Raw genomic sequence first — 18,614 nt, forward strand, 5'->3', positions numbered from 1 at the left:
CAGTGGCAGTGGAGCAGCTGGGTGCTCAAAGAATAATCTTAGAATATAATCATCCAGAAACAAAAATACGAATCTCCAAAGAAGGGCATCATCTCTAAGTAGAGAAATGTCTTTCACTGAAGCATGCTAACAAAACTGAGGCTCCAAAAAGACATGCTTGAAATGGGTAGGGTTTTATAGGGGAATGTCTCTGCAGCCGTTTTTTTTTGCCAGTGTCTAGTCACCTGAAAGTCACTGCATATAACGCAGTCATTATTATTTAAAATGTCCTTTTCTATACAATTAAAAAAAAAAGTTTTGACCTGGTGTGTCCCACAATAAACTATTATGGCGCGTACACACGATCAGAAATTCCGCCAACAAAACTCCAATGAGAGCTTTTTGTCGGAAAATGCGACCGTGTGTACGCTACATCGATCTTTTGCTGGCGGAATTCCAGCCAGCAAAAGATTGAGAGCATGTTCTCTATTTTTCGGTCGGGAAAAGTTCCTATCCGAAAATGCGATCGTCTGTACAAATTCCGACGCGCAAAATTCCTACGCATTCTTGGAAACAATTCAACGCTCGGAAGCATTGAACTTCATTTTCTCAGCTTGTCTTAGTGTTGTACGTCACCACGTTCTTAACGGTTGAAAGTTCAGCGAACTTTTGTGTGACCGTGTGTATGCAAGGCAAGCTTGAGCGGAATTCCATCGGAAAAACCTTGGAAAATCCGCTCAGGTGTACGGGGCATTAGAGAAAGGCATTTCAACGGCTAAAAACCTGCAATGAACTTTCCGAAAATCTTTATATTTATTTAGGAGACCTAGTCTTTTGTTAACAAAAGGAGTATTTGCCTAAAAAAATGAGGATATGTTTTCTTTCGGTCCTTAAAACCTGTTTTTTTCCAGGATAAATACAAGTCAACTACACTGGCCCAAAGTTTGAAGACACTGGACCATCACACCTAAATAAGCTTGTTGAACATCCCATTCCCAAACCATCAACAGCAATAACAGTGTTCACTCCTCTGGGAAAGCTTGCTACAAGATTTTGAGAGTGTTTGTGGGAATTCGTACCCATTCAGCATTTTTGAGGTCATATACTGCTGCTGGATGAGAAGACCTTGGTTGAGTCAGGGCTTTGTGCAGCCATTTAAATTCCATCACATTAAACTGGTTAGGGTACATCTTTATGGACCTAGCTTTGTACACTCCCGTAAAGGCTCTTCAAATTGTTGCCATAAGGTTAGAAACAAGAAAATTGTAGTAAAATGTCTTTGCGCAATGAAGCATTATTAGATCCTTTTGCTGGAACTGTGCTGGACTGACCTTCCGTCAGACACCCCTTCTCTTTCTTCTGCCTCTTCTCTTTCCTTCGCTTCTTCTCTCTCGACTTTTATGACTTTCTCTTACACCCCCCCCCCCCATTTTACCCTCTCGGCACCCAATGCACCATCTTGTCAGACTTCTAATGGTACCCAACTACTATGGAATAATGTGCTTCTTTTAGCTCACATTGAGGCTGCACTAGTATTCGGTTTGGCTTCCTTCCGCCATCTTAGGTAGCTCCCTATAGTACGGATGACCAAGTAGATGTTTGAGCTTGTAACTGGCAGAGGTTTTTATGGTTGTTGAGGATTATTTTTTGTGCTGTTAGCTATTCTTTGCTGATAATACCCATTGTCATCTCATGTGATGTCATCATCGCAGTATTCTCCTGACCTTTCATTGTCATTATGCCATACTCTTCAATAATACTTTATTCTTAATTAAAAAAAAAAAATATTCCTTTCACTGGAAACGCCTAGAGTCAGTAATTTGAAGGGTAATGTGTATCCTTTTAGTCGTTAGTATACATTATGTGCCTCCCCAAATTTAGCATCTATCTCCTAACACCAAATCTGCCCCATAAGAAGTTATATGAGATATAAAGCAGGAATTATTAAAAAACCGTTGCCCACATTTAGAACATGAATATGGCTTCTCCCAGTGTGAACTCTTTTATGTTTAGTGAGATTTGATTTCAAAGAAAACTTTTTCCCACATTCAGAGCATGAATACAGCTTTTCACCTGTGTGCACTTTTACATACTTGCACAGAGACGATTTGCAAGAAAAACATCTTCCACATTCTGTACACGTATATGGCTTCTCCCCCATGTGAAGTTTTTCATGATCAGAAGGGGACGACCGATAGGAAAAACATTTATACAGCATTCAGAGCATGAATATGGCTTCACTTCCATGTGAACTTTTTGATGGGTGGTAAGATTTGATTTAGTATAAAAAAAACTTCTCACATTCTGAACATGAAAACTGCTTCTCCCCCATATGAGTCATCAGATGTAAGACGAGGTTTCGCCTTCTTGGAAAACACTTCTCACATTTCGAACATGAAAATGGGCTCTCCCCAGAGTGAACGATCTGATGTTGAACAAGTATGCATTTTTCAGTAAAACACCTTCTGCATTCAGAACAGGAAAATAGCTTCTCCCCGGTGTGGATTTTCATGTGTCTGGCTAGTGACTGTTTCGGGGAAAATTCTTCCCGCATTCGGAACATGAAAAGATCTTTTGCCTCTTGTGACTACACCAGTGTGAAGTGAGGTCTGCCTTCTGGGTAAAACTTTCACCAAATTTGGAACACAGGTAAGTATTATCTGAGTGTCCAGGAAAACCACGATATGAAGTCAAGAGGCTCTCCTCTGAAGATCCTACTATGATGTTTTCATCTTCAATTTTACTGTCCAATGAGGAAATGGGTGGTTTCTCCATGTTGTACCTTCTGTATCGTTCATCTGAAGGAAACAAAAAGAAATGAAGAAAAAATGTTTGAAGAACTCCAGTAATCATTAAACAGCCACAAATGTATAAATCATAGCACAGGATGAAATGACTAAAAATATTCAAATTGGAAGCATAGCCAAAAGAAGATGAAAAAGGACAATTCAGCGCCTCCTTTTCAGCTGAACCAAATTTTTCTTCATTCTAATGCTCTGCACACCACATGGCCTTTAATTTTACCCTGTCTGATTTCTTGACCCCTCTAGTAGATTTGAGCTTGGACGTGTTTGAACTAGAATTCTAACCCACCTATGCAAGCTCACCAGGAAGCTGTCATCTGAATAGGCCAATAATCTGCAGCCAGGGCATTCCCCTCCCTGTAGCTGCACGCACACAAGGGACATGTAGGTGACTTGCCCATACAGGTGACAGCTTCCTGGTGGGCTTAAACATATGGGGTTGAATCCTTGTCCAAATATACCCAAGCTCATCACTGCTCTCTAGTGCCAGAAATGATGAAAATTGTACCATATTGCAACTGAAACTCCCTGGAAGAGATGACATGGAGCTCCCAGCATTAAGGCATCTAGCATTTACAGCAGGTCAGTGCCAATGAAGAAATGTTCCTTCAATATCACACAGGTTCTGTTTGCAGCCTCTTGTGGGGTAATCTTTCTCCCTGATGTATTGGCTCCTCTACAGTGCTTTAGGGGTTTAAAGATAAAGTATGACCAAAGTTAGTTCTGTACTCCTGTGATCCAGAGTCAGCTGACAGGAGGCTAAAGCCCACTGTTGGCTGACATCACAGAGCCAATGCAGGCTCTGCAGGGATCCTGAAAATAACGTCAAGATCCACCCAGATGAGGTGCACCGCTGAGAGCCTGAGTAGGGTTGCCACCTGTCCGGTTTTGACCCGGACAGCCCGGGTTTGACACATGTGCCCGGGTTTCAACCCGCCCGAAACCCGGACACATATAGCAACTGTTCAACCTACCTCTGGCCCCGGCTGCAACTTCTAGAGTGGCGCATGCTGATTCCCGTGCCCGCCGCCATAAATGTACACTGTCACACTGTGCGAGTGTGCGAGAGCTAGGCAGTTGGCAGCGGGCGCCCCGTGATTTTCTGAATTAGTCATGTGCGGGCGGCGTTCATAAGGGTTTGTGATTGGCCTGGTGGAGCTGTGGGTGATCAAGGCCGCCCGGAGTCCCGCCTCCCTGCCTGGCGCGCGATGTCTGTGTGTCTCCTGACTGAGGTGAGGTCTCTCTGTCATCTGCTCTACCAACCGCCTGTCTGTCAGCTACCCCTCCCCTCTGTCAGATACCCCCCTCTCCTCTGTCAGCTACCCCTCCCCTCTGTCAGATACCCCCCTCTCCTCTGTCAGCTACCCCTCCCCTCTGTCAGATACCCCCCTCTCCTCTGTCAGCTACCCCTCCCCTCTGTCAGATACCCCCCTCTCCTCTGTCAGCTACCCCTCCCCTCTGTCAGATACCCCCCTCTCCTCTGTCAGCTACCCCTCCCCTCTGTCAGATACCCCCCTCTCCTCTGTCAGCTACCCCTCCTCTCTGTCAGATACCCCTCTCTCCTCTGTCAGCTACCCCTCCCCTCTGTCAGATACCCCCCTCTCCTCTGTCAGCTACCCCTCCCCTCTGTCAGATACCCCCCTCTCCTCTGTCAGCTACCCCTCCCCTCTGTCAGATACCCCCCTCTCCTCTGTCAGCTACCCCTCCCCTCTGTCAGATACCCCCCTCTCCTCTGTCAGCTACCCCTCCTCTCTGTCAGATACCCCTCTCTCCTCTGTCAGCTACCCCTCCCCTCTGTCAGATACCCCCCTCTCCTCTGTCAGCTACCCCTCCCCTCTGTCAGATACCCCCCTCTCCTCTGTCAGCTACCTCTCCCCTCTGTCAGATACCCCCCTCCCCTCTGTCAGCTACCCCCTCCCCTCTGTCAGCTTCCCCCTCCCCTCTGTCAGCTACCCCCCTCCCCTCTGTCAGCTACCCCCCTCCCCTCTGTCAGATACCCCCCTCCCCTTTGTCAGCTACCCCCCCTCCTCTGTCAGCTACCCCCTCCCCTCTGTCAGCTACCCCACCCTCTCTGTCAGCTACCCTCCCTCCTCTGTCAGCTACCCCCCTCCCCTCTGTCAGCTACCCCCCCTCCTCTGTCAGCTACCCCCTCCCCTCTGTCAGCTACCCCCCCTCCTCTGTCAGCTACCCCCCCTCCCCTCTGTCAGCTACCCCTCCTCCCCTCTGTCAGCTACACCTTCTCCTCTGTCAGCTTCCCCCTCCCCTCTGTCAGCTACCCCCTCCCCCCCTGTCAGCTACCCCCCTCCCCTCTGTCAGATACCCCCCTCCCCTCTGTCAGATACCCCCCTCCCCCCTGTCAGCTACCCCCTCCCCTCTGTCAGCCACACCTTCTCCTCTGTCAGTTACCCCTCCCCTCTGTCAGCTACCCCCCCTCCTCTGTCAGCCACCCCCCACCCCTCTGTCAGATACCCCCCTCCCCTCTGTCAGCTACCCCCTCCCCCCTGTCAGCTACCCCCTCCCCTCTGTCAGATACCCTCTCCCCTCTGTCAGCTACCCCCCTCCCCTCTGTCAGATACCCCCCTCCCCTCTGTCAGCTACCCCCTCCCCCCTGTCAGCTACCCCCTCCCCCCTGTCGGCTACCCCCTCCCCTCTGTCAGATACCCCCTCCCCTCTGTCAGATACCCCCCTCCCCTCTGTCAGATACCCCCCTCCCCTCTGTCAGCTACCCCCCCTCCTCTGTCAGCTACCCCCTCCCCTCTGTCAGATACCCCCCTCCCCTCTGTCAGCTACCCCCCCTCCTCTGTCAGCTACCCCCCCTCCTCTGTCAGCTACCCCCTCCCCTCTGTCAGATACCCCCCTCCCCTCTGTCAGCTACCCCCTCCCCCCTGTCAGCTACCCCCTCCCCTCTGTCAGCTACCCCCCCTCCTCTGTCAGCTACCCCCCCTCCCCTCTGTCAGATACCCCCTCGCCTCTGTCAGATACCCCCCCTTCCCCCTGTCAGCTAACCCCTCCACTCTGTCAGCTACCCCCCCTCCTCTGTCAGCTACCCCCCCTCCTCTGTCAGCTACCCCCTCCCCTCTGTCAGCTACCCCCCCTCCTCTGTCAGCTACCCCCCTCCCCTCTGTCAGCTACCCCCCCTTCCCCCTGTCAGCTACCCCCCCTCCCCTCTGTTAGCTACACCTTCTCCTCTGTCAGCTACCCCCCCTCCCCTCTGTCAGATACCCCCCTTCCCTCTATCAGCTTCCCCCTCCCCTCTTTCAGCTACCCCCTCCCCTCTATCAGCTACCCCCCTCCTCTTTCAGCAACCCCCTCCTCTCTGTCAGCTACCCCCCTCCCCTCTGTCAGTCACACCTTCTCCTCTGTCAGCTACCCCCCTCCCCTCTGTCAGCTACCCCCCCCCCCTCTGTCAGCTACCCCCCTCCTCTGTCAGCTACCCCCCCCCTCTGTCAGCTACCCCCTTCCTCTGTCAGCTACTCCCCCTCCTCTGTCAGCTACCCCCCCCTCTGTCAGCTACCCCCCTCCTCTGTCAGCTACCCCCCCTCCTCTGTCAGCTACCCCCCCTCCTCTGTCAGCTACCCCCTCTGTCAGCTACCCCCTCCCCTCTGTCAGCTACCCCCATCCTCTGTCAGCTACCCGCCCCTCCTCTGTCAGCTACCCCACCCTCTCTGTCAGCTACCCCCCCGTCAGCTACCCCCAAACAGCACGCATTCCCCCCCTTCGTCCCCCGCTCCAGCGGGGCTAATGTCCTGCAGCCGGGTCACACTGCACTGTCTGTCTGTGCGCGCTCTCTCTCCCACCCAGCCGCCTGCACCGATACCCCAAGACAGTGAATTGAGGGCCTCTGGACTGGTGTCCTAGCAACCAGGGACGCTTTTGCAGGAGAAAGCATGGTATTATAGACTCTGCTCTACTGACATCATCCTCTGCCCTACTGACGCCGTCCTCTGCCCTACTGACGCCGTCCTCTGCTCTACTGACGCCGTCCTCTGCTCTACTGACGCCGTCCTCTGCTCTACTGACGCCGTCCTCTGCCCTACTGACGCCATCCACTGCTCTACTGACGCCGTCCTCTGCTCTACTGACGCCATCCTCTGCTCTACTGACGCCGTCCTCTGCCCTACTGACGCCGTCCTCTGCCCTACTGACGCCGTCCTCTGCTCTACTGACGCCGTCCTCTGCCCTACTGACGCCGTCCTCTGCTCTACTGACGCCGTCCTCTGCTCTACTGACGCCGTCCTCTGCTCTACTGACGCCGTCCTCTGCCCTACTGACGCAGTCCTCTGCCCTACTGTCGCCGTCCTCTGCCCTACTGACACCGTCCTCTGCTCTACTGACGCCATCCTCTGCGCTACTGACGCCGTCCTCTGCTCTACTGACGCCGTCCTCTGCTCTACTGACGCCGTCCTCTGCCCTACTGACGCCGTCCTCTGCCCTACTGACGCCGTCCTCTGCTCTACTGACGCCGTCCTCTGCCCTACTGACGCCGTCCTCTGCTCTACTGACGCCGTCCTCTGCCCTACTGACGCCGTCCTCTGCCCTACTGACGCCGTCCTCTGCCCTACTGACGCCGTCCTCTGCCTTACTGACGCTGTCCACTGCCCTACTGACGCCGTCCACTGCCCTACTGACGCCGTCCACTGCCCTACTGACGCCGTCCACTGCTCTACTGACACCGTCCACTGCCCTACTGACGCCATCCACTACTCTTTTTTTGGGTACACAAATGCTTTTGTTTTATTTAATCATGCCCCTTTAAGTCCCCCTACTGTTAATGCAATTTGGCCATAGCCACTGTTCACTGTAGAACACCTCATTACTACTCTCTTTGGGTAACCCAAAAGGTGTCCCAGGTATTTTACAATCCTATAGCGTGTACTACAAAAAAATTGCCGTGCGCCGCAAAAGTGTTCGGGTTTGGCTTGAAGAAAAGGTGGCAACCCTAAGCCTGAGCCAGCTGCTCCTACCCCTCCACAGCCCAGCACTCCAGTGAGCACTGGAGGGGCAGAGCAGAGAGGCGGAGACTGAAAGACACTGGCTCTCTGCTCATTGAAGACTGAAAATTGGGCAAACAGCAGTCTTTGATAACTCAGTTCTCTGTGTAGAGGTGGTGGGAGACAGATGCAGCATCGATCCACCTAGGTGAGAATGAATGTTTGTTTTTTTTTCGAATCCCACACTTCTCATTTAATGCCTAATCCATACAGTGAAATATCCTTCCCAGACTTTGGGGATTCTCAATATCTGTCTATCATCCCTGTCCATAGGAGGCTTTAAAGGTTTTTAAGTCATCTTTAATCTTACACGTTGATGTCAGAATTGGTATCTTCAGTCTTCCATGTCTGCTGGGGGGGCAGAGTGGAAGCCCTAGCCACTGCCAGTGACCCCGCTGTTGGCCTCAACAGCAAATCATACATTAGGAAGCAAACTAAAAAGTTTGTTTTTCTGTAACATCAGGCCAACTACGAGACTCTGCAGACATGCTGTGCATCGACTTGGTGTCCTGCAGTCCCAGAGCAGCAGCAAGCACATCAGGCTGGCAATGCCACCACAGCAATAGAAGCCTGTGGTTAGCATTGTCACCCACATGCAGGAAGAGGCAGATGCTGGCAGGATCAACATGCATTTGGAAGCACTTATCATACAGCTACAACTAGCAATTGCTATAGTAAGTCTACAAAATCAACAAGGTACCGTTTAAAGTGACTTTAAGCATGATAGCAAAGGATCAATCTTGCAGGATCCAACTCCATATTCCTATAACTTCCACATTTCAGTTCTCATGTGTGCGGGTACGCCATGCTTCATAGCAGTGGCAACACTCCAGGACAGAAAATGTAACTTTTTACACATGTGCTTGTTACTTAAAGCGTAACTCCACTTTTGTTGAGAAATAAAAACATTCCTCGCTGGGTGATCTACTGTAAGTACATTGCTGGGATTTTATTATCTATTGTTTATTACAAGTTCTTATATATCGCTGTCAATTTGCACAGCACTTTACACATATATATTGTACATTCACATTATTCCCTACCCTCAAGGAGCTTAAAATCTAAGGTCCCTAACTCATACATTATCTCACAAAAGTTAGTACACCCCTCACATTTTTGTACATTTTTTATTCTATCTTTTCATGTGACAACACTGAAGGAATGACAATTTGCTACAATGTAAAGTAGTGAGTGTACAGCTTGTATAACTGTAAATTTGCTGTCCCCTCAAAATAATTCAACACACAGCCATTAATGTCTAAACCGCTAGCAACAAAAGTGAGTACACCCCTAAGTGAAAATGTCCAAATTGGGCCTAAAGTGTCAATATTTTGTGTGGGCCCAATTAGCCATTTTCCCTCCCCGATGTCATGTGACCCATTAGTGTTACAAGGTCTCAGGTGTGAATGGGGAGCAGGTGTGTTAAATTTGGTGTTATCATTCTCACTCTCTCATACTGGTCACTGGAAGTTCAACGTGCCGCCTCATGGCAAAGAACTCTTTGAGGTTCTGAAAAAAAGAATTGTTGTTCTACATAAAGATGGCCTAGGCTATAAGAAGATTGCCAAGACCCTGAAACTGAGCTGCAGAACGGTGGCCAAGACCATACAGCGGTTTAACAGGACAGGTTCCACTGAGAACAGGCCTTGCCATGGTCCACCAAAGAAGTTGAGTGCACGTGCTCAGCGTCATATCCAGAGGTTGTCTTTGGGAAATAGACGTATGAGTGCTGCCAGCATTGCTGCAGAGGTTAAAGGGGTGGGGGTCAACCTGTCAATGCTCAGAACATAAGCTGCACACTGCATCAAATTGGCCTGCATGGCTGTCGTTCCAGAAGGAAGCCTCTTCTAAAGATGATGCACAAGAAAGCCTGCAAACAGTTTGCTGAAGACAAGCAGACTAAGGACATGGATTACTGGAACCATGTCCTGTGGTCTGATGAGACCAAGATAAATTATTTGGTGGTGTCAAGCGTGTGTCGCAGCAATCAGGTGAGGAGTAGGGATGGTCCGAACTGGCAGTAACGCAATCAAGTAGACGGTGTTCAACCATCACTACACGGACGCTATCTGAACTGTCCCTAATCTAGCTATACACTAATGTCAAGATTACTGACACAGTCTCACTACACTACAGTGAAACTATCTGAGCTGTCCCTACTCTAGCTGCACACTATTGGCTGAAGATTTCACTGCTTCAGCCAATCAGGGCTTGCAATACACTGTTCAGCACTGCAATGCATTGTGGTCGGTTCGGGGGGGGTCGAACAAATGGTCGAACGACCCGTTTGTTCGGCTGTTCGCTGACCGACCGAACAACAAAAGTTTGGCCCGAACTTCTGCTCAGGCTGAACCATTCTTGGTGAGGAGTACAAAGACAAGTGTGTCTTGCCTACAGTCAAGCACGGTGGTGGGAGTGACATGGTCTGGGGGTTACAGTTTATAGAGGGAACCATGAATGCCAACATGTACTGTGACATACTGAAGCAGAGCATGATCCCCTCCCTTTGGAGACTGGGCCGCAGGGCAGTATTCCAACATGATAACGACCCCAAACACATATCCAAGAAGACCACTGCCTTGCTAAAGAAGCTGAGGGTAAAGGTGATGGACTGTCCAAGCATGTCTCCAGACCTAAACCCTATTGAGCATCTGTGGGGCATCCTCAAACGGAAGGTGGAGGAGCGCAAAGTCTCTAATATCCACCAGCTCCGTGATGTTGTCATTGAGGAGTGGAAGAGGACTCCAGTGGCAACCTGTGAAGCTCTGGTGAACTCCATGCCCAAGAGGGTTAAGGCAGTGCTGGAAAATAATGGTGGCCACACAAAATATTGACACTTTAGGCCCAATTTGGACATTTTCACTTAGGGGTGTACTCACTTTTGTTACCAGCGGTTTAGACATTAATGGCTGTGTGTTGAGTTATTTTGAGGGGACAGCAATATTACACTGTTATACAAGCTGTACACTCACTACTTTACATTGTAGCAAAGTGTCATTTCTTCAGTGTTGTCACATGAAAAGATAGAATAAAATATTTACAAAAATGTGAGGGGTGTACTCACTTTTGTGAGATACTGTGCACATAGTAGAGCCAATATAGATAGGAACCAATTAACCTCCCACCATATCTTTGGAGTGTGAGAGGAAACCCACACAGGCACAGGGACAACATGCAAACTCCAGGCAGCCAGTGTCGTGGTTGAGATTCAAACAACCAAGTTCTGCCAGGCAGAAGGGCTAACAACTTAGCCACCGTGCTGCCCACAAACTTTGTTGCAGATTCCTAATTTTGATATTCTGAAGAAATAGCTGTTTGTCTGTGTCCATTTGCTGAGGGAATCTGTACTGGAGTATTTGTATAATTTTCAATCAGCTGCTGCACCTGCGGGGCTCTAAAGAGGAAATTTGCAGGGCCTGCATCCTTTAGACGTGATTTCCCTTTGAGAGTATCTAACCAAAAATGATATCTTTGTTACAGGGGATGCTCAAAATCTGACTTGTATCTTAGTGCAGACTTCTGGGAAATTCGGTAAGCCAATCACACAAGCAGGAAATGACATCTCTGGGTGGGCGGTCTGTATATTATCTGTGTACAGAACATCTCCAGGTAGCCATATTGCATTGCATTTTCATATAATTACAGAGCTGCAGATTGAAAAGGAAAGGTAATTTTTAATAAATTTCAGTCACAATATGATTTGTGTCACAAACGTGTACGCGGTATTATTTTTTCTTTATTTGCATTTTTTTCCCCCACAAAAGTGGAGTTACCAGTTTGTTTCAATATAAGTGAATAGAGGCGGTTGCAAAGCATCAATACCTGCCGAAATTTGCAGGTGGCATTATTCTTGCCTTGCCATGACACAACGCTGCTGTGTGTACACCTCCATGCACTCCATGTTTTAACAATTGTATGTAGTGTTGATAGGAGGAAGCGGAAAAAATGCAAACCAGCCAGCTAAGGCTGAATCGGGCCTTACTTGCTGATTTTCCTGAGCTACATGAGCTGATCGTCTTTGCTCGTTTTTCAGGCGTTTTGTGTGTGTTTCAGGCCTGAATGTTTCTTTTTTTTTTATTATTATTATTTATAGCCAATGGAAAGCCAGTTACTAGGCAAGAAAACATATGTTTTGCCATATGCTTCTTTTCAACGCTTGAAGTCCAGGGTGTTTTAGAGCAAGTGTTTAACCCCTTAGAGACCACCCCACATACATTTACTGCGGAAGGGCGGCTGCTGTTCGATGGATCACATATATGGTATATGGTATGTGAACAGCGCTTCCGTGTAAGGCAAGCGCATGTCCTGGCTGTGCTGTGATTTGTTACAGCACAAGCAGATCAGCGGGTCCTGGTCAATGACTGATCGCCAGAACCCGCTGATTGGCTCTGTCATTCACGGAATAGAGCTCTGTGTTGGCAAACAACACAGAGCTCTGTACACTGACAGGCAATCTTGCTGTTTTTGTATTCCCTGCACAGGCAGTGGTTTCAGCGGGGAACATCTATGGTTTAAAAAAACTATTTGATTAACTCCAGAGATAAATTGATAATTTTCCCACTCTACAAGACTCTGGTCTGGCCGCACCTGGAGTATGCTGTCCAGTTCTGGGCACCAGTCCTCAGGAAGGATGTACTGGAAATGCAGCGAGTACAACGAAGGGCAACAAAGCTAATAAAGGGTCTGGAGGATATTAGTTATGAGGAAAGGTTGCGAGCACTGAACTTATTCTCTCTGGAGAAGACGCTTGAGAGGGGATATGATTTCAATATACAAATACCGTACTGGTGACCCCACAATAGGGATAAAACTTTTCTGCAGAAGAGAGTTTAATAAGACTCGTGGCCACTCATTAAAATTAGAAGAAAAGAGGTTTAACCTTAAACTACGTAGAGGGTTCTTTACTGTAAGAGCGGCAAGGATGTGGAATTCCCCTCCACAGGCGGTGGTCTCAGCAGGGAGCATCGATAGTTTCAAAACTATTAGATAATTGACCGCATGACCGCAACATACAGGGATATACAATGTAATACTGACACATAATCACACACATAGGTTGGACTTGATGGACTTGTGTCTTTTTTCAACCTCACCTACTATGTAACTATGTAAAAGCAGGGGGGAAAAAAACAAGATTGTTAAGTAAAAGCAGCACATATTACACATTGGTAGGTACACAGTTAACCCCTTGATCACCCCTAGATGTTAACCCCTTCCCAGCCAGTGTCATTAGTACAGTATAATGTTAGCACTGATCACTGTATTAGTGTCACTATTGATGTCAGTGTCAATTAGTGTACACCCCAGCCAGCACCAGCTAGTGTCAGATTGCCCACCACTCTATTACAGTCCCACTATAAGTCGCTGATCACTGGTATTACTAGTATAAAAATAAATAAATAAAAATTCCAGTATATATTCCATAGTTTGTAGGCGCTATAGTTTTCACGTAAACAAAATAATATACATTTACAGTAATACCTTGGATTGCGAGTAAATCAGTGTACGATCGTTTCACAATACAAGCTATTTATAAAAAAAAATCCTGACTCGATGTGCGATTGTTGTCTTGCAAGATGAGCAGGATTTAAGCCACTGCTGTATGTATTACTGTATGTGGCCAGAGGTGCGGGGGCGCTGGTGACGCTACATCGGCGTTTCCTGGTTGTACTGATGCCTGTTTATTCAGTGTAAGTGACGCCTGAGATGGTCGATTCTTCACATTTATAACAGTACTTCACTATGAGTCCTTTCTTTTTCTCCCTGTCCTTTGAGCTTGGTCGCTGACTCTGAAAGTCCCAGAATTACTTTGGAAGAGGCTCCTGTACATATCCATCCGGCTTATACTAGATCTGATTGATCACAGATTTTTTGACCCCAGACTGCAAAGCTGGTGGTCTATGATTTCTGGTGAGTGGGGTCACAAGAGGGGAGTGTGGCACACGGCACCAGCTAATTCCTTGGAGCACCTATGCACTTTATTTGGAGCACTTACCACTTTAATATTTGAATATATTTTTTTATTATTATGTTGAAAGTATCACTGCAGGGTTACAGTAATTGATCCCTGTTTCCTGTCACTTGGTTTACAGTTATCCTATAAGCGCTGTAGATATATTATCGTTCACTCTGAGACACTCCCAGCTGGGAGCAGTTCCTGAGTGTCTCCGAGCGTCACCAGCGCCCCCGCCCCTCTGGCCACATACAGTACTGCATACAACAGCAATGCTTGTGGAACTAATCATCTGAGTTTCCGTCATTCCTTATATGGAAAATCGTTTTGATATAGGAGTGCTTTGGATTACAAGCATGCTTCTCGAACAAATTATGCTCGTAATCCAAGGTATTACTGTATTGGGATTTATTTTATTTTTTTGATCAAAGACATGGCTTAAATTTTACATATTTTATTGGATATGTTTTATAGCAAAAAGTAAAAAAATATTGTTTTTTTTTTAAACTTTTCGGTCTTTTTTCGTTTATATAATAAAAAATAAAACCCAGTGGTGATCAAATACCATCAAAAGAAAGTCATTTTTGTGTGAAAATGATAAAAATGATATAAATAATATAAATAAATGATATAAATTTAATTTGGGTATAGCATTGCATGACCACGCAATTTTCAGTTAAAGTAGCGCAGTGCTGAATAACAATAAGTGGTCTAGTGATGAATGGGGTAAAACCTTCCAGAGGGCAAGTGGTTAAACTTGAAGTGGTAATGGTCAGGATGGGTTGGTCTACAGTCAAACAAGTGAAAGGGATTGGCAGGTACAGGTGTCTGGCAAATTCGGGTTGGAACATATGGATGGGCTGCATGAGAGGGCTTTCTTCGACCAAGTGGCTTTAATACTGGCTCACTGTGTATAAGATGGAAGAAAGGCAGAATTTGGGGCTCTCACAGAGCTCAGGACTACCTCCCAGTTCCCATGTGACAATGCTGGGTATCTAAGAAGCCAATGGGCAAGCACCAGCACTTTTCGTGTGGCAAGAAGGGTCAAGGAGTCACATGCACCCTCATACAGGCAGTCCTCGTACTTCTCTTAGGGCCAAGAAAACTTCTGAGGTTGGAGGACATTTTCAATAAAACAAGAATAAAAGAAAAACATTTAAAACAAATCTTTTTATTCTTTATAATTTAGGACACCAAGACACCCACGTTGTCCATGTTCTTACTCAGCTACCACACCCTGCCCAGGAACCTTTTGCCTCCGGTGAAAGCTGAGATGTGACGTAAGGGTGGACCTCCTAGAAAACCGCTTCCCGCATTCAGGACACAGATATGGGTCTTCACCACTGTGGATCTTCTCATGTCGCACCAGGCTCGATTTATAGATAAAACCTTTCCCGCACTCGGAACATGAATACGGGCGGTCACCCGTGTGAGTTTTTTGGTGCCCGATCAGATGTCTTTTACAAGAAAACCATTTCCCACATTCAGAACAGGAATACGGATGATCGCCGGCATGGATTCTCTGGTGCTGAACCAGGTTCGACTTCTGGGCAAACCCTTTCCCGCACTCAGAACAGGAATACGGACGATCGCCGGTGTGAATTCTTTTGTGCTTAGCAAGGTCTGACCTAAAAGCGAAACATTTTCCGCATTCAGTGCAAGAGTACGGCTTCTCCCCTGTGTGAATCCTCCGATGAGAAATCAGATATCCTCTCCGCGTAAAAGATTTGCCACATTCGGAGCAGGAAAACGGCTTCTCCCCCGTGTGGGACCGCTGATGTTTGGTAAGGTTTGATATCTCGGCAAAGCATCTCCCGCATTCAGGACAGGAAAACGGCTTCTCCCCCGTATGAGTTCTTTCATGCGACATAAAATGAGCTTTGTGGTTGAAACATTTCCCACATTTGGAACAGGAATAGGTCTTCATACCAGTGTGAGTTCTTTGATGAAACCCAAGTTCTGATCTCTGAGTAAAACCTTCACCACATTCTGAACACAGGAAGGCTCCGCCCTCTATATGATCTGTGGATTGGGTGATGGCAGGTAAGTGGTCAGGAAAATTCCCCCCATGTGTGGAGGGATCAGACAACAGATCTGCACTGAGAATGACTGGATGGAGATCCGGGGTAATGGAGTTTGCTTCTGAAGAATCGGATGTGACATCATCTACAACCACACTATCACGAGCAACAATGGGTCGTTTTTCCACATTGTAATCTCTGTATCGTCCATCTGCAGAACATAAGACAAGAAGATGGAGAAGAACTTTGTAAACTTGAAGACACAAGCATAAAGGGAATGAATGCAGATCAAGATCTCTGAAATGATTCTAAGAAATTTATTGGGACCAAATGTAACTTTTTTTTTTTTTTTTTACTTAGTTATGTTTTAAAGTTCCTAGTGAAATCAGTAATTATAAGTACCTACCATGAACTGAGCTACAAATACTAAGTGAGAATTACAAGAAGACAAAACACCTCCCGTGCATGAGTGTGGTGGTGGTCTGGCAACAGTTCTTTATATTCATTCACTTCTCAAATGGAAATATGGAAACACCACACTTTGCTGCACTCTTAGGACTGAGGGAGCCCCAATATCGTACTATAAAAACACAAAAGAGAGAGGGCGCACCAGCCTAGCATGTTATCCCAATGTAAAATGTATTGTAAGACAAAGATAAATCTACTCACAAACACCAAATCAGACTAAGCTCATAAAAAATATCAGAGTTAGTTGGTCCACTCCGCATGCTTCTGGGTTTGGGAGGACACCACCTGGATCCCAACTGTCTACGCGTTTCGAGGGTAGTACCCTTTTCAGAGCCTGAGGAAGAGGGTGCCACCCTCAAAACACATTAAGACAGTTGGGACAGAAGAGTTGATTTATTTTTATCTTACAGTAAATGTTACCTTGGGATAATGCGCTAGGCTGGTGCACCCTCTCTCTTTTGTGTTTACCAAGTGAGAATTACACTTTCATTTGTCATGATCTTTTCCCTATTAAAACCTATTTTTTTTGTTCCTATTGGACAAGTAGAGTCAATCTTTACAAAGCCCAACTCCAACCAAAAGTGTTTTATCTCATATTCATAAGAGGTTTTTGTTAAGACATGTATAAGTACTCCTACAATGGGAAACCATATTGACTCTTTAGAGCAGGGGTAGGCAACCTCGGCCCTCCAGCTGTTTTGAAACTACAAGTCCCATGAGACATTGCAAGACCCTGACAATCACAGGCATGACTCCTAGAGGCAGAGGCATGATGGGATTTGTAGTTTCACCACAGCTGGAGGGTCAAGGTTGCCTACCCCTGCTTTCGAGTCTACGGCCAGATTCTGCAGTCTGCCCTGTAGATAAATCTATAACTGTATCACTGGATCTCAATGTTTTTGGCAGATAGACCGGGCAATAGACTATTCTGATTTGGATTCAGGAGCTTTCTCAGAGTCCACCTGATATTCATAAACATTTTATATCCCTGATGAAGGGTTGTTTTGGCCCCTGAAATGTGTTGGCTGCCCATTGTTCTTTTTATAGTTGTTATCTGAAGAAAAATAAAAAAAATTAAAGAAGAAAGATTAAAATTCCTTCAAGCACTCTCATTCTTGGCTCTTTCTCTAAGCTGAGACATATAGTGTCTTTTTACTTCCAGCAACCCACTTTGTGCTGTATAGGAAGGGCATCCTGTTTTTGTGGAAAGCTACCGAAAACTGGTCATGGCTCCATTGACCCTGTGCCCAGCAAGAAGTTAGAAGAGTTCTAGAGTCCCCTGATCACTTTTATCGGAAGGTGGTGAACCCCCACCCAAAAGCCTAGGACCATGGTAAACTGCTCAAAGACTGAGAGCAGGAGGAGCTCCAGAAATGACCATTCCCTGATCTCCTCTGCATTTTTAGGAACCTGGATGGCTTTGTTCCTTCTGGGTTCAGAGCTGTCATTCTCCAGCTTCAGTAGCCAGGTCTATCTTTTGGCCCTGATGTTTCCAAAAGAGGACCTGTCACCTGCCCCTTTGTAATAGCAATAAAGTAAAATGAAAATAACAAAAAAAAAAAAGTAAAAAAAACAATAATAATATTTGACAAATTGTAAAAGTGCCAGTGTTGCCCCTATAAATTGCATCACACATGTGAAGTAGAGCTGCGCGATTAATTGTTAAAGAATCAGATCGTGATTCTTCCCCCCTTGCGATCTTAGCAAAGCATTTTCCCGATTCTATGCAGAGTTCTCTGCTCACAGCAGACAGCTGTCTTAAAAAAAAAAAAAAAAAAAAAAACACAGGCAACCTGCCAAGTTTATAACAACATCTCTTAGTGCTGGCTTCAAAGTCGCCCGACTCTCGTCCGACTCTGAAGCCGCCCCGTACAGCGCGACTTCAGTGCGGCTTGCAAAACGACATTTTATCTAAGTCGGAACAACTTGAGTCGCTTCTATTAGGACGGTTCCATTGTACTGAATGAAGCGCGACTTGTCAGGCTGACAAGTTGCCCCTTAGATCAAAGGGATGAACTTCGGTCTGCAAATTAGGTCAGTTTAACCACTTAAAGACTAAGCCTTTTTCTGACACTTGTTGTTTACAAGTTAAAATCAGTATTGTTTGCTAGAAAATTACTTAGAACCCCCAAACCTTATATATATATATATATATATATTTTTTTAGCAGAGACACTTTTTTTGGTCAAATGTAAAAGATGATGTGGTGTCGAGTAAATAGATACCCAACATGTCAAGCCTTAAAATTGATGATGAGACGGAGCACAATTGTCGCTTTCATAAACATTCTTCCCTTGGTGCACATTTATGTTTGTATTTGTTTATATGTTGGGGGAGGGTCAACATTTTTTGGGGGAGGGGTCATGTGTTTGGGTGTAACTTTAATTTTTTACACTTA

At 46.6% G+C, this 18,614-nt stretch overlaps 1 protein-coding gene and 1 pseudogene across 1 annotated transcript in view; both read right to left on the reverse strand.

The window, feature by feature from the left end:
* The window catches only part of LOC141104658 (uncharacterized), a 52,886-nt gene that overhangs the window by 24,548 nt on the left and 9,724 nt on the right, over nucleotides 1-18,614 (reverse strand). Inside the window, exon 8 of the mRNA XM_073594324.1 lies at nucleotides 15,059-15,959. Within this exon, the coding sequence (XP_073450425.1) occupies nucleotides 15,059-15,959 (901 nt within the window). The remainder of the gene's footprint in view (nucleotides 1-15,058; nucleotides 15,960-18,614) is intronic.
* Nucleotides 1,402-2,533, reverse strand: LOC141105434 (uncharacterized; annotated as a pseudogene).

This window comes from Aquarana catesbeiana, linkage group LG08 (assembly GCF_042186555.1).
Source record: "Aquarana catesbeiana isolate 2022-GZ linkage group LG08, ASM4218655v1, whole genome shotgun sequence".
NCBI classification, from domain to species: Eukaryota; Metazoa; Chordata; class Amphibia; order Anura; family Ranidae; genus Aquarana; species Aquarana catesbeiana.